Genomic DNA, 20877 nt, shown 5'->3' with positions numbered 1-20877 from the left:
TCGAGGGGGCTTATAGGGGCGAAATTCGGCTGTCGAACTTACGTAAGCGCTAGCGCGTTGGGCAAGCCAGTGCTGCGCCTACTTTTGTCAGCCCACGGCTTTTCCGACACACTTGACAGGAAGCGCGTAAACGCAGTCAGGCATGGCTAGGTCAGGCAGACTTCTGACCCGACATGCTCGCGTCAAGTTGAACAGCAGACGCAACCGCTGCTACAGACATCTCCTGGGATACTTCGCACCGCACTGGTGACGTCGCATCGTGACGTCCCCGGCACACGTGCAGAGACCCTGGTTTACAGTGTACTGGTTGGCAATACACCGCCTCCGCCGGCTCTCGGCGGGCGACATTCGCGCAGTGCTTGGTGCGGGCGTGCGGCACGTGGACGTGTTTTTTTTTCTGTTATTTTTTGTAAAGGTCCACGCTTGTCAGTCAGATTAGCAGTATTGTGTGCCGGAGAACATCGGTGTGTGGTAAATGGCGTGATGTAAAACTGTCGATGCTTGCTTTTTTTTTACTCCCAGAAGTTAACAACATGATGGTTTATTGCTGACAGCGACATCGGATTTTCTTAGGAAACCCACCGCGTTTGTTTTGTGATACAGATTGCGGCAAAAAAGAAAAGAAATAGTGATGGTATGAGCTCATCTTTCCGTAGGGAAACGGAACACATTGTGGTGTGTATGTGTGGTGTAATGCGCAATTAGCAATGCGTCATCTTTGCGAAAATGCGGACGTGCTGACGTGTAATAGGGGGCAGTCTTAGTGACCAGGCATCGGCAGAACTTCAGGACCCGTCATTTTTGTACAGGTGGGAACGAATGAGAGGCGATGATCAGTAAGCGCGTTCACCTTAGTGCCGTCTGCGCTGTGTGGAGAAAAAATATGTTTCAGCGTGATCTATCGGCCTAAAGGCATGACTGTAAATGAGCTCCTCACATTTCTATATTTTACCATTCCAGGAATAGCATACGCCTCACCACAAGGAATGTGCATGCGCTATGAGCATGTTTTTACCGCTTCAGCATGGCGATTGTTGTTATATATCGGGCTTTATAGCAGGTACCACGGGTTTTAGCGACAGCAGTGAGCTTTCTCGCTCTATTTCTTCTTTTAATATTTATCTTTACGACAAGAAATTTATGCTAGGATGATGCACATAAACACATAAAACTGGGTCTTCTAAAATTAAATCCAGCAAAGGGATGCCCCAGGCACAGCCAAGTTAACGCGCAACGAATTCAGCATAATTTATACACGCTTCATGCATTCGCATTGCGATAACTAAGAGGTAAAATGATTAAAATATGGTTTTTAACATTCCTATTCAACAGAGTGGCTTATAAAGAAACGAGAGCTCCGGAAGCACGGTAACCACTGTTTTTGCCTTCCACCTCCATGAGAATTTAGGCGCTACCACCATACCGGGTATGGCTTATGGTTGTGCACGAGAATAATCTTGTATATCGTTTAGGATTACAGTGTAAAGGGGCGGAAGTTGATCGGTGGATGGATAGATAGCTTTTTATTTTGCCTTTTATTTTTATTTACCTGTGGTGTGTGTTATTAAAATTCTCGATTTTCTTTAAACGCGTCTTGCTACCCTTTTAACCTTATGTCACCTCTCTGCTTTCGAGCCACCAATCCTCCAATCACCTTTTGCTAATTTCCACCGCATATTTATTTACGTGACTATTATTATCTCTCAACCCTAGGGCCTCAGGAAGCGTGACTGTGGCCGCATCGACATCGGGATTGATACCATCACATTTTAGTATGAGGTGTTCTGTTGTTTCTACAGATTTACCACACAGAGTACATGCGTCTTCTTCGTTAAATTTCTTTTTATAGCTCCGCGCTCTAAGACATCCTGACCTAGCTTCGAGGAGAAGGACACTGTCTCTTGAGTTATCATAAAACGCTTCCTTCCTGATCTGCTGTTTCCATTCTCGATATAGTTCAACATTATGCTTCTTTTCTATTGAATTTATCCAATTTTTACCTTCCGCGTTTTTAACCTGTCGTTTAAGGCTCTGTCTTTCTTCGTCCTCGTGTCTGGCATACTTACTGGTTAGCTTCCTAGTTCTTTTCCGCCATTGTGAGTCAACGCTCTTTCTGTATAGGCATTTAAATACCTTAGCTGCCCACCTGTTATCGTCTAATTTCCTCAGACGTTTTCGTATAGGATTTTACTCTGAGCTTCCCGTGTTTCGAACGATGCCCAGCCACTGCTTCGTTTGTGGTTTTCCCGTGGGCACCTAGTGCTAATCTTCCCACAGCTCTCTGATTTACTTCTAGTCTCGACTGAACCTCTGCCCTTAAACACAGGACCGCATTCCCGAAAGTAAGCCCTGGCACCAATATTCCCTTCCAAATACCTCTCAGTACCTCATACCTGTTGTACCCCCACGATGCCCTATGCTTCGTTATCCCGGCATCTCTTCGCCCTTTTGCTATGAGAGACTGTTCGTGCTTTCCCGATTCCACAATTGTGAGCGCCACCTGCAGGGGAAACGAAGAACCTCGCGCCACGCCGTTTGGTTGGAAAATAAGGCCGACGCCAGCGTGCAGTCCGTGCTCCGCTTATCGATACGACTAATAAAGTTTATTCCTATCTTATCCTAGGTTTGTGCGTTGTTTCGGTGCTTTGTTGAACTGTCTTCAGCCAGTGCGTGAGTAGTGATTGAAGAAGGCAATATATACCCCTCCCGTTTACGCACACGTGACTTCTCGAAGTGCTCCAAAACGAACGACAGCGTTTGGCAGTATCCGTATCGTCAGGCGCATCGAGGCTGTGCGCTACTTGACGAAGGCTACGTGGCAAATCAAATTATAAGCTTCCATACATCTGGTTCAGGAGGTGGACTGCCTATTACGAGTGACGTGCAAGCTGTCCTTGAGACGGGCAGCGTGCACGTGTTGTTCTGTTGGCAGCTCCTGTACAGTTAATACATAACAGGATGTGTCATATATACAGCCAAGCAACAATGTTTAGATACATTTAGAAATGGCTAAAATAATGTCAAAGTTTTCTTTATACTCAGAATAATAAATACTATATCACAATAACACATTTTTGCTGCCTCTACGTTTCAGGTCATGTTTGCTTTTCAGCAAGCGCGAACAGGGAGAGGTCTCTCAGCAGGTGTCTGCTTCGGCAAATATTGACCGCGAGGACTTCCTTTTCAGGGAGACCACGCGGGTGCCTGAATGCGGCGGGAGGCGTAAACGCATCTCTTTTTGCAGGCAATGGACAAATTAGTGCGATACCTTGACGGCGTCAATGAGCGCACCAAAACAATCGTCATCATGGAAAACAAGGGGTCTGCTGCTTGTCGACGCCGACTGAGGGTAATCAGCGGCTTAACAGCGGGTTCAGGAGCTAGGTCGGTAATATTTAGTATTTGTTATTAGGCGTATGTGATCGCAGTCATTCCTAAAGAAACTTTGCGTGTATAAGCATTACCCAGGCGCGCGCAGACATAGTCAAGTGTACAAAGTGATCGTCAGCTTCTAGTTCTTATGAGGTGAATTTTGGCTCCGTAGTGCTAGTTAATTTCATTTCCCTTTATCCTCTGGCAGCTTCAACACTAGTTAAGGAGGGAAGGTGTTTAAGGTCCTAATTCGGCGCCCCTCGATGGCTCGAGTGCAAAGTTGCAGCGCGAATGAAGAGCCGTTGTCCGTTAAAGAGACGCTCTATTCGAAAGCCGCGGCGTCTGTCCAAGTCCAAGCCCGAAACTCCGCTATCTCCCACCCTACCAAAGCATGATTTTTTATATGCTCAGCTGCGCAAAAGAGTCATAAACCAGCTAGTCACACATGTGAGTTCACCCCATTGCAACCAATAGCACAGCAACCTTCGTGCCGCACACAGCATTGGTGGAAACACTGGAACACTTTACAACACGCCAGGCAGGGGCGTGTTGTTGTTGTTGTTGCCAGGTGGAGGGGGCGTTTGGGGCTTTAGCCACCCCCCCCCCCCCCAAAAAAAAAAATTTTTTTCTCGTACTGTCCATGCACCGCCCACCCAAGCAATCTCCGGTGCCGGAAATCATTTTGAATTTTCTCTAGAATGTCTTTTTACGCTCGAAAAGACATTTCAGCACGAACCTTGCGAACTCGGGCTGGATTTCGCGGCAGCGCCCATGCACTGGGAGTAACATAACGCAAGCAGCCCCATCCGAGCACAAAGTTTCAAGGGCGTTTTGATGACGAACGGGCTAGCCACGGCATCTTGCGGAGGCCGCGGAATCTACACAGCGCATGGATGTCAATTCCGAAATTTATGGGTATAAGGTTTTCATAAAGTTTTGATGTGAAAGGTGCATTCACATTTCCAAAGTTGCGATTTAGATTTTCAATTGCGGAACTTTGTGGGCTTGATGTTACTATATATATTGGACGCCAAAGGTACATTGACTTACACAGTCTTACATCGGACCATACAACGAGACAAGCCAAATCAACACACTATCAGACAAGTTGACAAAGCCAGCAGCGAGGTCCGATCAGATTAAGGGTTCTGGAGGTTCATTTGTGCCGTCATGACACATAAAAAAATATCAACATTTTTCTTTTTTTTTTTTTTTTTTCACCAACGCCAAAACATCCATGTCAAGACACTAAAGTCACCAAAGGTAACTACGTTCTTATTTATTTTTTCTACTTCGACTTTTATTCGGGAGGACACATTGAGCCTCTTCAATTTTTTTGTCCTCGCTACCCTACCCGCGGGCTGCCTGAGGCAGCCAGAGCGCATGCGTTTTTCTCGTAGTGCTCCGACTACCGCGCGGCACACTTCGGTGCGCGTTCGCTTTTCTCTGGCCGAGTGGATTTTCGCTTGGCAGATTTTTGGGCACTTCCTGGCTAGCAGACAAGAAAAAGAAACTGTCGTCGCTCGCCACCACCACATTGGGGACTCGACGAATTACACCGCGTTCGCTTGAGCGCAACCTCTCCGGAAAGTCTTGTCTCGCCAGTGTAGGATACCGAGCAATATGCGTATGGTTCTCGGTGGACCAAGCGTCTCACGTTTTCTTCAGTATTCTTTCGGTAGCTACATTAGGTGCCCAAAGTAGGCATTCGACTGTGGCCAACATACTTTGCGCTTTTTCATTTCGGTGCCCCCGCCCCACAAAGGAAAAAAAAAAGACATTGCTGTGGCGCAGCCAATTGTCGTATGGGGAAAGTTCGATTTCGTTACTTCTTTTGCGGACAGTAATGGGTCACAGGACCCTTCAGTTGCCGGATAGTCTAAGGATATAGTATTGCGATAGCAATTATATGGACACTCCAGGCGCATTCCTGCCGTCGCCGTCACCCTCATGCATATAAAGTCCAAGGGCTATAACATCGTGACCGCGCGCCGCATGCTGCATGTGCGAGTGAAAGCGTAGGGAGCGGGATGGGGGGCTGGAATGGGTGAGACGACGATGGTGGCTCAGTCTTGTGTGCGCAAAAGAGAAAAGCGGGGAGCAAGCGCGCCTCCTTCCGTCACGCACTATACATCGCGGGGAGTGGATGGAATGGGGGTGGGATCTAGGATTCTGGGAATCTGTGATTGTGCAACATGTTGATTTGCCTTGTTTGATGCATTGTATACTGTTACTTCTTTAGATACGTAGATTTATTGGAGACTTATACGTATATTTAAATATCTTGTTGTGGGGTTTTATGTATACGTGCAGGGAACTTTGTTTCCAGTGGCACTTCTCTTGCCTTTTATCAAGCTGTATCTTCGCATTTGTATATTCCATTGTATCTTCGCCTTTCTGATGTACGAAGGCGAGTAAAATGAAAGTCAGCCAACCCACCCCACGCAATAATTGTTCGGCCCATTATCTGCGAGGCATGCACGTGACACGCAGGCATCTCTATTACAAAAGTGACACGCAACTGTGAGTATCAAGGTTGTTTAATGCTCTCATACACTGGGTTGAACATGTTTGCGCGACCTAATGGACGCTCTAGAAGTTGAGCAGCGTGGTGCCCTGAGGTTTTTGACAGCTGAAGGTATTTCCCAAAAAGAAATTAGTCGCCGTACTTCTGCCGTGTACATTTAACATTGCATTTCATTGGCCACACTGAGGCGTTCGAGCAAATGGTTCAAAGAATGGCGTGAAAGTTGCAAAGACGTTCCAAGACCCGGCCAAAGCCACCGTGCAATCACCCCTAACAATTTTGCAAAGGTTTATGACCTGATGAGACAAGAACGGAGGATAAGCATCTATGAAGTGGCAGAGCGTGTGAACATCAGTCACGATTCGGTTCACGCCATAATTCATGAGCATCTCGGTTATCCGCTCTTGTGTACGCACTGGTTGCACAAGATTTTGAACTACCGCCAGAAGACGGAGAAGTTGAGCGCTACCTTGACTCATCTGATCCGGTATCACAATAAAGGTGACGACTTCTTGTCTCCGATTGTGATCGGGGACGAACCATGGTGCCACTTCTACGAGCCTGAAACAGCACAGCAAAGCTTACAGTGGAAACATTCGAATTCACCACCCCCAAGAAAGGAAAGACCGCCATTTCCGCCAAAAAGTTGTTGTTGACTTTTTTTTTCGATCGTCAGGGGCCATTACTGACAGAATTTGCTAAATATTGAGAGACCATCAATTTGTCTCGTTATTGTAAAACGCCAGATTGGCTGCGTGTCACAATCAAGAACAAGCTACGTAGAAAATTGACGAAAGGGGTCATCTTGTTCCACGACAATGGTGTCCCCACGTCGCTGATGTGGTTAATACAAAACTGGCAATGTTCACGTGGGAAGCGCTGCAACATCCGCCATACATCCCAGACCTGTCGCCTTGCGATTTCCACTTTTTGGAGCATATGCAAAAAACAGCTCAAGCGAACCAGATTCGTGTAGGACGATGACGTGAAAGAATCAGTTGCAGACTTTTTGAAGCAGCAACCCAAGGAATTTATTGAGACGGGAATCACGCGACTCGTTAGACAACGGGACAAATGTCTAAATGATCATGGATACTACTTTAAATAAGGTACCCCGTTTGCCATATATTCGCGTTGGCTGACTTTCATTTGACTCGCCCTCATTTATTTTGCAGAACTCCTGCTCTTTATACCTGCTCTCTTTTGGGGCTATAATTTTGGTGCAATTACTCACGATACACGACCGGTGACAACTGCTCCTGCGTAATATATTGGAACAAATGACAGCCTCATTGAGATTTTTCACTAGCCGTTGCATATGTACAAGAATCTAAACAAGGTTCTTGAATGACAGGGTTTCATTACAATATTTGTCCCCAGCTTGTTAATTTCATGGCCTTTACAATTTTTTATATTAGCGGCATGCACTGCCGTGATGGTTTCGAGCTGTTATAGTTCTAAAGATCGTGTGATATTTTATTTACTTACTAAATAAAGAAAAAACATGGAAGCATTGATATCGGTTATATTGGGCACAATTTTTGGCACATACTAGTCTATTCTTTCGTGAAAAAATAGGTATATTACTTGTTTTGACAGTGTGTAGCGTTCAAGAATTCGTTTGCAGCATCTTTAGCAATGACAATGCAGTTATTATTCATGTATTCGATCCCAGACAAATTGTTTGAGAGGAAGCTTTGGCTCGCGACAAACTCCGACGCGGCCTATTCAAATACATGTGAAACGCAGAAACGCTTTTCTGCGATAACCTCTGGATCGCTTTTAATGAAATTTGTTGCATTTGAGAGAGAACGTTAAATTCTAGTGTCTGTTGGAAGCAGAATTTCGATTTAGGACCTGAAAATTGTTTAAATATATTGAAAAACTCGAAAGATAAAAAAAAAGTAGAAGCACGGCGTATACAAACTAATAGCTCTGAGTCAAGCACACATGTCGCTGTTCAGTAAAGGGCATCTAATATAACAGTCAAAGCTTACAAATTTGGTGCGTCAATTCGTATGTTCAGTGAATTGGTTACGTTGTGTACAAGGATTCTGCGAAAGCCGTATTTCCATAATGCTAAATTCCTTGAAATTCCCGTCTAACATAGAAGTCTTGTCCGCTGCAGATGTACTACTAGGTGCAACTCACAGAATTGTGAAATCATTTTTCTTTGCTGAGTTACATAGTTTTAAGCTTGATAGTTTAGATTTCTGAAAATTTACGATTTTGGTAATTTTTTAATAAAAAATTGACAACCTAAATGAAAAAATCGACACCAACAGTCATTAGAACTGAAGTTTTTCCTGTAAATGCTACAAACCGAGAAAAACGAATTCTCCTTCTACATGTATTTAGATACGAGCACCCGAGCTAAAAAGCTTCCTCTTACGGTGAGACCGAGCTGCAATGTGAGACCCCTCCCCGCCCACCACTCCCCAACGAAATTTCTCGCTACGCCACTGACTCCAGGGGATAGGTTTGCTCAAAGACACGTGTAATCTCCCTCTCCCCTACGTTAGGCTCCGAGTATCCGCCATGATGTCCTCCCTTTTTCTCCTGTAAGTAGCCGCCACGTAAGCTGCGAGAACGTTTCCACGAAACCACGGCTTATTGACGGCATGTCTGCTGGAGTGACTGCCCTGCCCGTACTAAGAAAACTCGGCCTTCCGTGCAGCTGTGGGCCCGTTCGCTTGAAATCCAAACACCATAATTGGGACCCGATGGCGGTCGCACACAAACGCATCCATCGATCGTAGCCGGCTAAGTGGTCGTAAAGATGCCGCCGTTCTCACAAGGCATCCTCAGAGGGCGCGCGCGGATGCCAAACATTGACACTCAAACTGGATGCGCAGTGTCGCGTCACCCAGTTTCCGTGACCGAGACGGTCGACGGCACATGTTGGAAGTGCATGGGCATTAGCGGTGGCGGCAACCTGAAGCACCCTTTACCTTTTATCTTCACGCCCGTCTCCACGAATTCACCCCTGCTGCTCGGACCCACTTCCCTTTTGTTACGAGCGAAGGTGCAGTACTGGCGCCCCTTCTGAGGGGCAACCACTAATCCGATTTCTTTCCACGCGTGGCTGTGTCCTGTGTCCCCTCTTCGCGGGACTCACCCGCGTTCTTCGTTTCTGGTTATTGGCCGATACAGCAACATGTAAAATCCTCCTGCGTTTTGCTGTAGTCGCATAAACTAGGCCCTACGACAACACCAAGACCAACCCCCTAACCTCAAACTGACTGCTTTCAGCGCGTGCACAAAACTGAGTGCAGTAACATTTTGAGCATAATTCCATATTCGTGAAAAGAATGAGCAGTGAGATTTTCAATAATAAATAAGAGAGTAGTGAAAGAAAGACCCCTATAAGTATATAGAATATTCCAAATGTAAAAGCACAGAAAGCATTACTTAGCAAACACACACATATGACGCTCTCAATATCACCATATCCAAAGATTCCAAAGCAAAATTTTGTTCAAATTTTATATACCATAATGCAAGAAGCAGACATGCACAAAAACTTGACATGCCATGCTTAGGACACCAGATGTTAAAGCATAACATAGCGTTTTCGTTGGAGGCGGTAACTTTCAACCTGGCACACCATCGGTCTTTTTCCAAAAGCCCACGTACACGACCAGAACCTGTACTTACAGAATGGAACAGCGGAAAAAAACGCTCCACGAGCCGGTAATTTAAACTTTATTGATCACTTCCGAACATTTCATGGATAACTAGCAAAGGTTGAGTGGAACGAGTCCGGAACCTCAAACTCTCTGATGTTAGGCGGTAGGCCAAGTGAAACCGACAGCGGATCTGCGTGCGCGTCAGTCACATCATCAGCAAGCAGCAAAGAAAACAAACACGAGTGCGCTTACAATGGACCGACCGAGAGCGGGTCGCCGACTGCCCTCCCTCGAAGCTTGGCCGTAATCCAAGCCCGCGCGCTCCTGCTGCTTTCTCTCTCCAGGCCACGTGGTATCAGCTGCTATCGGCGCTTACTTGACAGCCTCCGCAAAGTTCGAGGGAAGCCTCGCATTCTGGCCGTCCACGTTTTACTGAGCGACAGGGTGCTTGTGCTACGGGTGGGCCGGCGTTCCAAGTGTGGCAGAGCGTGCGGCAGCTCGTATTCATTCACAAAGCGCTCGATCCTAGCGCACGCTTGTAGGTGCACGCGCGTGTTTAAAACATTCGCCGAGGTCGCCTCTTCGAGAGTAAAACTACGCACCGCAGTACTTGTCGGGCAGGAAGCATTGATAACTTCATTTGCTAGGGTGTTGCCCAAGGGTTGCGGCGCTTCCGTTGCCGTCCACACGAGCTTGACGCCAAGTGCTTATGTTAACTAGTTAGTTTCAGGACTAGTGCAAGAAATGGTGCTTCAATTTGCGGCACTTCGTCGCTTTTCGATGACGCTGCTGAAGACAAGAGAGTGCCGGCGACTGTGCCACTGTCGACCACTTAGCAGGTGAGTGGCGTTTGCAATTACGCGAAAGATCTACTCGCAAGCTGAAAAGAAATGTGGCCTGTATTCACAGAAAGCTCTTCGCTATGATATTGAAGGACAAATTCTAGCCAATCATGATACTCCACATATTAGTAAATGTGACCGGCCATTCGGAAGCACAAATGAGAAGATTAGTGAATTCGACTCCAGTGGTATTTAGTCTTCGACGAGGCACCGAAAATTGACATTAAACCCTACGAAACCTGTTAGGCATTTCAGCTTTTTTTTTTCTTGAATGGAATGTTTTGGTGCTTCAATCGACAGCAAGATCACTTTATTGATCGTGTTTTACTTTCCATTCGGTCGATGAGAAACCAGCAACTCGCCCGCTTAATAGCGGTTCTCGACATTTTTTTTTGTACTTGAATTAAATTGAATATTTTTTGCGCTTTAATCGCCGGCAACATCGGTGCAATAATCGAGGATGACATTTTTGTTGGCTCTATGTCTACGACCATTTTTTAATTATTTTATTTGTATCAGAGTTTGGCATCATGGGTAATGTCCGCTACTCCTTCTCTTTTAGAGAAACAGTGCGTCGCATATATAGGCCGGCTCAGGCAAACGAATGACTAAAAAGACTTAAATTGTGCCTTAGAAAGAGCGGCCGGGTAAAAGAAACACACAAACGAGATAAAATGTCAACATCAGCGGTAAATAAAAATTGGAAAGCAGTAACATAAAATCTTACTTCACATAAAATCAAATTAGCACAATTAGTCGCAACATACAAACTTTGCTCAGCAAGTACTGTATTTTAAGATTATGCGGCATTCACTTTCAGTTCACTTGTGTTTCAACAAAGCACCGTCTACACTACAAATATATACAAGGTTACACCACAGGTTGCATTATGATAAATACCAAATCAAGACATATTAAGATCGAAAACGTTAAACTGCGAAGCACGATGTTAGAAAATAATTTACAAAGAACAGGTTATAACGTTCTAGTAATTATCCGCAATTGTTATCGTTTCCAAAAACTCCTTGCAGGCGCTCATGGCGCGCTTTTTCATTTTGAATACGCTTATTTATTATTTTTTTTGCGTTTAGAGCTGCCAATTTTCTAGAGAATAAAAATTATCTCGTAATTTTTTTCGATTCTGAGCCCGAATGCTGCAGTGCAAGAAGTGTTCAGTATCTTCCGATTCATAGCAAGAGCACGCCGTGCTTTATGCTTGTCCTATTCTACGTAAAAGCACTTTGTATGCGCAGTGCCTATAGACGTATTACTGGTTCTGGAGATCGAGTTTCTATTGCTGGAACATCGAACTGTATTTTAAGGTCAATCTGAAGTAGAACATAGTTTCGACAATGGTTCTCTCGACAATGTCACTGACAGTGGATGCAAAATGCTGCAAGCATCGCTATTTGAGGAATTAACTTTGTCTTAGTTTTCGCGTGTACCGTGCGTGCTCACCTGTCGGCCTCTATGTTGCCTGGAATACCACAGTGAATAGGCATCCAATAGAATAAAATTTCGCGTTTGAATTCTAGCACCTTCGTCTAATTAAAAACAAGAAAGGGGCTGGCAGATGGAACTGCACACTGTGGTATAAAGTTTGTAAACAGGGATAATGTGCCTCAGAAAGGCTCGCCAACGTTTCGATAGGAGGACCTACCTTCGTCAAAGGCGGCCTCGTCATCCTCGGCGTGTTAGATTTAAAAGGTTAGTGCAGTGACGTCACGTGCGGGTGCTGTCGCTGGCGGTTGGTTTTAAAGAGAGAGACTTAAGAGGAAACGAGCGCTGTCGTCCGACGTCTGTGAGCTTCGTTCCCAAGACGAGGGGACAAGAGCGGAAAAGGGGGAACACGGGGAGAAAAGAAAAGAAAGAGAAACAGAGAAAGGAAAGGAAAAAAAAGGGGGGGTAGGGGAAGCCAGGGCGGCATCAAGACAGAGAAAAAAAGGTGGGCAGAGAAAAAGAACACGAAAAAGAAAAACGAAATTTTAAGAAAGACGGGGGTTGGGAGCGTGTTGGGGATGCGAGAAGTTAGGAAGTATTCAGGGGTAATGTTGGCGGCATGTTTTTGTGGCATTAGAAGGGCCGGTCAGGCGGTCAGTGCGCAAGTAACACAAAAGAAAAAAAAGAAGAAACACACACAAAAAAAACATGAGTTTAAAGAGTGACTTGAGTAGCACAGCAGCAATACGTCGAGTAATGTTGAAATAGTTAAGATGGCGACGAGGAGCCTGCGGTGCAATGTATGGGGCGACTGAAAGTCAGCGGCATCGTCTTTCAAGGGGCATTGCCCCAGTCGCTCAACGTAGGTGTCGTTACGGCGGCATCCAGAAATGGCGATACTCTGGGTTGAGGCGTCGAAAAAGGCATATTCACTTCGGAATATGTTGATGGGGGGGGGTTTCAAAAAAATACATAATAAGAAAAGGAAGGGAAAAGAGAAGGGGAGGGGGGACCGAAACCGGAATAACAAACAGGAGGGTGACGGGCGCAAAAGCGGGCGGGGGCAAATGGCCGCCTTTCTGAGCCTTTCTGAGGCACCTTATCCCTGTTTACAAACTTTATACCACACAGCACCTTTGTCTGTATTTGGTACCTCGTATCTCTCTCTCTCTCTCTCTCTCTCTCTCTCTCTCTCTCTCTATATATATATATATATATATATATATATATATATATATATATATATATATATATATATATATATATATATATATATATATATATATATATATCGACAGGAAGGAATACCGCGGTGCCCAATTTTTATTATTCATATCAGCAGAAACCAATTAACAATGACACCAAGGACAGCACAGGGGGCATTACTTGTTAACTATTTTCCTACAATGGGGAAAAGAGGTGTTTTCCGTAAGTTAAGCCCGTTCTTGTTTTCTGAAGGAACTACTGCACTCAATATTTCATGCAATGCATAAACAAAAAGAAAATGGCATGCACTGTTCATCCCTAAATGTTTCATTTACGAAATTTATGTCATGAAAAATGTATAAATTGATAGAATCAAAATTGCGAGATAAAACCGAACTATGGTTGTACGGACGCGCGCGCATCTAATAAGAAAATAAATGTAACAGAAATTATGAGATATACAAAATGTATTGCCGTCTGATAGGCACTGTCTTCGAAAAAAATCAAAATTTTTCGCTTAACAGGTATTCTCCCTACGAAAAAAAATTTACTGCAAGCACTACATTCTGGCGTGGCGGGCTGCGGCCGCCGATGTTTCGCGGGCTGCCTTGCATCGTCGTCGCTCACAGAGTCCGGCGAAAAGGCAGCACCCTCAGACTCGCTGCTGCTCCATCCATCGACAAAACCAGCCGCAGACGCAGCGGAATCGCCAGATCTGCCATCTTTCGAAGTATGCCATGGCTCGCGGCGGCGGGCATTTTTTTGTCTTCTACTTTGACGATCGCGAAACTTAAGAACGCGTTCCAAGATTACCGCCTCGTGGGAGAAAGTTGAACTGCTTAGAAAAAAAAAATTGCTTTCCTCCTTTACGTCTGGTAGCGCAGTGCGTCCGTGAGCAGCGTAGAATGTCTCAAAAAGGGCGTTTAAAACACTGTTATTGGGCTAAGAAGGCCCGCTAACAACAGTTAATTGAATTAAAGAAAGGATGTATGAATACGAATGAAAGTGGATGAAAAACAACTGGCCGCAGGTAGGATACGAACCCACGTCATCGTACTACGCATGCGATTCTCTTACCATATATATACATACATATATATATATATATATATATATATATATATATATATATACGTCACTCGTAAATCACGCCAAATCGACAGGCTTTATAAACTCGGAAAGCTTTATTCTAAGAAGAGCAGACCATTCATTACATAGTTTACTGTTTTTAACCGCTCGTGATCTGAATTTTGTTTTTAGGAAACTAATTTTTATTCGGAATGCATAAATCAATAAAGAAAAGGAAGAAGTGAGAGAAACATTCCCCTATAATATTTTTCTGATCTGTCGTCTGCCGATAACCATCTGTCGAAAGTTTGGCATGCGGCGAGCTCATTCTTCATTTCAATCAGAAGTGTGCGCATCTGCGCATGGAATATTCAAGCACAGTTTTTATTCTAGGAATCAATTGGTTGCACACCTCCGTTAGCAGGCACCAAAGCAGCTCAGATGTCAACGCGTGTCGACATGCCTAATTTTTGAGAATCTTAGAGAGAAGCGTTTATTTGACAGCAACTATGACATTTACGATAGTTTCCTGGCACATTTACGTCTCTAGTTAGTTTCGGCCTTTGTTGTTCTACCTGACCGAGATATTCCCCGGGAAGAACTATCCATCCTACCAGAATCATTGGCCCAGAAATGGTTGATGCCAAACGCACTGCACTACCGAAGAGACTAGTACATTCCGTGCCACTTCTAAATTCATCGATAACATCATTTTCAAAAGCAGCTCGCATCAAGTATCGTAAGTGAGGAACACGTGCCATTTAAGTTTGTTATAAATACACTGCGAAATGATGAGGTCCCTCAAGGTGCGCGGTGCCACAACGACGCATTAATACAAGCCTCGTTATAGCTAAAGCCCCTCCATACACGTGGCTTTAGTTATAGGCGTATAACTGCAGCGCGCTGGTCTGTCACATATGTTGGTACTGACAATTTTACGTTGCAAGCTATTCGTAGTCCGAGTGACGCCATCGTCCTAGCATTACGTAATAAGCAACCATCTTCCCTAAGCGCTATGAGCGACGTGCTTATGTAAAAAAGAAAGCAAACGTATCATTTAACTACTACAGAAACATGATTGAATTCGCGCACCACTAGACAGCTGTGACTTTGCAGACCGTTCCACTCAAACCGGTGCGCCTTAACAAGTTGGCCGCAGCCGCCCAGCAGCAACGCTAGTGCGCATGCGCATAATCCTCATGCCGGCCATGGAAAGCGGGCCGCTGAGACGACCGAGTGAAACGCTACTGTGCCTCCGCTGCCTAATTAGGCCGTTTTGCAAACAAGCTTACTGTGCATTGCGAGAGCATCCGGGATAAATGTATATTTAGAAAGCAAAATCAACGCACACATCGGAATCATGAGATGTGAGTAGAGAGGACCGTAAGCGACGTTTATCAGAAAATTTTCTGCCGATTTAAAGTTTATGGCCGACACTATATTGAGCTTGACGGTTTGCAAGCTAATAGCAGAAGCACACTGGGAGCAGGGGCCGGCACTAGCTGACTACCACCGAGGCTGTGTTACACCCCGGCGTTTGCGGCACGAAGTAGTGCTTGGTCGAGAACCTGTTTTGTCGTTCTGACTGCGCCACACGCGCCTATGACTCAGATGCTTATTCAACTCCTCCAGCGAAGCGTGCTCGATGGTGTCCATCAGCTGTTATGCATTCGCCGAAGGCCATTTTAGGCTCGCATACAACGCTTATCAGCCCCCCACATCGTTTCCTGGCGAGGGCGCACAATGCAGTGTGAGACAAATGCGTCATCGTTTGATCCACACCCCCGCTAACGATATCCGAGCGTGTATGACACTGCTGGTCCGGTTGGTTACGTCACTGCGCAAGCCTGTATGAGAATGGCTCATCATTGTCGACCGAGCATGACCAACAATCGCTGGGAAGGGCTCGCGTAGCGTCGTAGTATACCGTAGCCTTTGGCAATATTATCAATTCTTCGTCATCCAGATTTCCATGCACTTAACAGTTTTGGATACATCTGGACTATCATTCAACTTTAAAACAATAACATCGCTGTTTGATTCTGCGCATATAAAAGGCGGTTATTTCCATCTTGCGCCCCCCCCCCCCCCACCAAAAAAAAAAACGAGGTCTCGGTCAGTTGCCGGGCCCTCCAATGAAGAAGATTTCTACGTTTTTCGCTGCCTCCTTGGAGTCATTTATGAAGGCGATTGGTAAAATGCCGTTGCGTGAACAAAATGTCTTTCTTGAGTTTCCATTTCATTGACCTCCGTTTGTTAGATGTAATGCCTTTTAAGTACTTAACATGCCGAGCGCTAAGTGTCAGTTCAGCCAACCATAATTGCTGCACCATTTTCCCAATGACTAGCTGTAGAAAAAGTAAAGAATGTAAGGGCCACTTTATTTACACAGAGGTGAAACCAAACGCAATTATGAGCGCTATCGCTATTTATCGGTAGTCTTATTCTGTAAATCGAGAGAGCGTAAAAATATGGGGCAGGATGTAATTTACCTGCAAAACTCTTTGAACCCTCCCCATGCAGAGTGTCAAGTCAGCGGTAATGTGCAAGCAGGCAAAAATAGTTGCCTTCGGGTAAAAAGCTCCTGCCTCTGTCTCACTCACACTCACTCTCTTTCTGCCAGTCGGTAGTGCAGCTCGGCATTTGCTGCAGCGAAAACATTGAATACAGCTTTCAAGGCTACGGTGAGAATGTAGGTGACTCCGGCCAGCTTGCGGACTTGAGCGACTTGACCTCGTCTTCATGAAACATTGATGGGTCAGTGCGCTTCACAGACTTGCTTGCATTATTCAGAGCTCGAATGTCTGGTCATTATCATCGGTTTACGCATTCTTTCCTTGTTATTCGGCCACGGCCTTATCGGGTATAAACTCATCCTTATTGTCGGCAACCTTCACGGACTCTTTTGGGTCTTGGTGTTTCAATCAGCTGTATACCAGGAACTATCGTCACCATCGTGTAATCACGATGAAGGTAGCAGGAGTACACAAAAAAGAAAACGCCATTTGCCTCTAAGACGCGATGCCGCGTCCGTGGCAAATCAAACGTCGGGCTGTCATCGTGCCGCCGTCGTCTTCACTGTGAGGCCTTCGCCAATGCCATCGCTGTTGCCGTCGTCGTCGTTCTCGCGGTAGACGTTGTGCCATAATCGTTGTCAGGTCCGTCAATGTCGGGCCAGCTAACGCTGTTTTAGGCAGCGCCAAAAGATTTGCTTAGAGCTTTGCGCTCTAGTGTTTACTTTTATTGTGTGAAGAAAGTAGAGAATGTAGGCTTATTTAGCGCAGGCTATACTAAAGTCTCACACCATACTCAAAAAATATAAAATTAAGGAGAGAGCAAACTGAAAATTAAAAACTAATTTGGGGCGGCTAAACCTGCTCAAATTCCCTAGTTGGTTGTGAAGAATGCAGTGGTTCAAGGCTCAAGATTGATTTTGACCAACTGGGGTTTCTTAGCGTGCACCCAAATCACCGCACGTGAGTGCTTTTGCAGTCTGCCTCCGTCGTTATACGGCGGCGGGCCGGGGGTGAAAATGAACGCAACGTCCTGATGAGCAGCGCGACTACATAGCCACAAAGCCACCGCGAAGGGTCAATAGCAAATAATAATTTAAAAAAGAAACGCTGAACATACTCTAACACAAGTCACAAGCACATAGTCAAAGTTGCGTCATCATTGGCAAAGGCACCGGAATTACGGCAAAGTGACTTTGTGACTTGACCACATTAGATTGGGAACATGACACAAGACTGTTAGCAAATATAAGTGGCATCAAATATTACACACAAGCACAATGAGTTGAATACATAGGCTTAAGTCGCATTCTAAGAACACACAACTGGCATTCAGGGGCAGTTCGTGAGACTGCTGTACAACAAAAAATTCGCGAAGGTCAATGGCAGCACGCCTTCGCTTATCAGGACACAACAGCGGCTGGAAGTGTTGCTCACTGATAACGGGCCTCCGTCAGGCAGGTTCGTGATCTCACGCAGACAATCTTGTCGATTTTACGGCGGGCATCTTATATGCTCCGTGATAGCGTTTCCTTTACGCGGCCTACACGCTTTCATGGAGGTCATGTTCACTCATGAGTATATGTTTACTGCCATCTTTAAAAGCGGCTGCTTGCGCCTGATCATTCCCAGTTCTCCGCGTCACGTATAATGATTCAACATTTTCGCTCCGCAATCTCCGATTCTGTTGTTGTTGTTGTTGAGTGTATTTGCCAATAGAAGATTATGCAGTTCCGAAGCACATTTTGGAACCTACGCGATGCGAAGGTTTCTTGAAGTACATAAATAAAATGCCACGAAACTGTTCATATTGCGCAGCGCGTTGGGCACCATAGCGATTACGTGTCTACCCAGCAAATCGCAAGACGCAGAAACACTCAGCACTCGACCATGGATTACACGGTCTCCAAGATCGGCGCACTTTAATATTTCCTTATCGCCACCACTAGCCCGCCTTACTTGACAAGAAGCCGACCAAGCAGACGTGCCAAACCGCGGGAAAGAAGGCATAGAAAGTTTGGCTTTCATTAGAAACTAATGCGCTTGAAGAACTATACTTGTTGCAGTGAAAATATATAGGTATACCCAATCTAATTTCACGGCGTAATTCTGTAGAGAAAAGAACCAGCTGCCTGCACGTCTGCAGCGGTAGCATATATGGGACTGCATAATTATTAGCTGATTTGTTATATGAGTACTCTAGTGTGCGTTAGCTGTTTGTCAAGAAAGCAGCAGTTGTCACGGTTAGTAAAATGCAGGGAGAGTTCCCTTTCAAAGCTTCGTTTTAAAAGCAACCTCGTGCATCTGCAATAAATTTCCGGAGTGGAGGAAGGAGATAGCTTATAGGGAGGGTACATTCGTTAGAAATAATAATAGTGATAGAGGAATATCGCATTTATAGAGCTGGTGTGCAAGAGAGCTTCCAAAATGGCCGTGGCAGCTGGTATGCATGTGGCGGGATGTAGAACAAAATTTTGTAGCGCCACGGACGGAATGAAGAGCTTGTTGAGACTCGGGGTAGCGTTTAGACAAGGGATCGTTCGTATCATATGTATGAGTACGTCCGTGAGTAGGAGCGAAATACAAATAGGGTTTACTTCGCATCATTCACATATTGAAAGAAGTCGTCAGATTCTAGTCAGAGCTCAAACCTGCAGACGTCAGGACACCTCAGCACCCTTCTCACTGCACCAAAGATCCGCTTTTGAAACGTCCTTTCCTAGTTTCCTACACAAGGGAATTCGATGACCTTGTTGCGGCCAATCACAGCTGACGTATTCACAGAACTCCGCCTCTCATAACCAACGTTTGAAGCAAGAACGACGCATTCTGGAGGCAAAGTTCGTTCGCGCGCCTTCCGCGAAACAGTTCACCCACGTCACCACCTCGAGGAAGGGCCGCCGTACACGGTGGCTTCTAGGAGAGCCACTTGTTTGGCCGTCACAGTCGGTGTCGGGCACTGCTCTCATTGTCTGGGTGCTGGTGAAGGGGGCTGCTTCGGGTGAAGCAGGCAAAGAATGCGTGCGGCCGATTTGGGTCGCAACAAGCTACAGGAGAGCAACAGGAGAGGGTCGTCTTAAACCTGGTGTGTTTATGGTTAACTGCTTGCGTTTTCGGAATGAACCGACAAAAGGTACGGACACACTGGCGTCAAAACACGCGCGGCACGCCGCGTGCCGCGAAACCTGCCGCGGAACCGGTTTGGTTTGCCGCCCAGAGGATGGGTCGAGGAGCCATTTTCGGCGGCTTGCCGCGTGCCGCGAACCAATGAGAGACGTCCGGGCTTTCTCCTAAGCGCCACCTCTTGGCTACTGCCGAAGTTAACTTCCAGCGGCGGCGGCGGAACCACGATCGACGACCGAGCGCTCCGAGCCAGCCGCGACAAACAGCGCTAGTGCTTCGTCTGCGTGCCTTTTGCGCGCGCCGCCGTCGCAACAGCAGAGAACATACAATGACCAAAACGCTCATCGTCGTCAGAACATCGTCGTCTGCATCTGCCATTGCAGGAATCAACGCGATCAGCGCGCTATCGGCTAACCGAGCAAGGAAAAAGCGCGCGACAACCGCGATATCGCGACTATGCTCGCGCAGTTCGAGACAAAGCGAGATCAGCGCTGTCACGTGACTCCGCGGCGGCCGCCGCGCGCACAACCGATGTGGCCTCTCTGCCGCGCGGCGTTCTTGCCACCGGCGGCGTGCCGCGCGTGTCTTGCCGCCAGTGTGTCCGTACCTAAAGACGGAAACGACAGCGCCATATTTTTAAGTAGCAGAACTCAGTTTCAACCATGAAATATTAGTGACAGCAAATCTGCCAGAAAGCGGGGCCTGCGATCGGCGTCCCGCTGGGAGCCGACGTGCACTGTGTTGCAAGCACTGTGATGGGCTCAACATCACGCGTCAACCGATCTCCAAAGTCATGTCTCCTTCCGTCATTGCGTCGGTTTGTGCTTGGCGCTCCAAGGAAAAAAGAAAAGTGGGAGGAAATGGAGAGGATTGTTCGAGGGAAAGGGAGGGGTGATGGCCTGGGGTCCTTTGCGCTGTGGCCATCGCGGTGGACAAACCATTTCACTGATCGTGACGCGTATCTGCCTGGTCATTGTTTTTCTGCATTATTCGTTGAGAGCCTGTACCTGCCTAATGTTATCATAACGTCCCATTTTATTAGTGTTCGAAACTGAAACGACTTGCTCCTAATTCCTGCACTGTCACATCGTCATATGGCTCTCGGCCTTTCATAGACTGCTTCGTGAACACTTTGTAACTGTCTGTCTTCGCTTCAA

The 20877-nt window shown here is 46.1% G+C and overlaps 1 protein-coding gene across 1 annotated transcript in view; it reads left to right on the top strand.

Moving 5' to 3' along the window:
* Nucleotides 1-9903: 9903 nt before the first annotated feature.
* LOC142587404 (medium-chain acyl-CoA ligase ACSF2, mitochondrial-like) overlaps nt 9904-20877 on the top strand; it is a 200813-nt gene continuing 189839 nt past the window's right edge. Inside the window, exon 1 of the mRNA XM_075698398.1 lies at nt 9904-10367. Within this exon, the coding sequence (XP_075554513.1) occupies nt 10273-10367 (95 nt within the window). The 5' untranslated portion in view covers nt 9904-10272. The remainder of the gene's footprint in view (nt 10368-20877) is intronic.

The sequence above is a fragment of the Dermacentor variabilis genome, chromosome 7, assembly GCF_050947875.1.
Source record: "Dermacentor variabilis isolate Ectoservices chromosome 7, ASM5094787v1, whole genome shotgun sequence".
Taxonomy (NCBI): Eukaryota; Metazoa; Arthropoda; class Arachnida; order Ixodida; family Ixodidae; genus Dermacentor; species Dermacentor variabilis.
The sequence above is the reverse complement of the archived record's forward strand: the minus strand, read 5'-3'. Positions and strand labels throughout refer to the sequence as shown.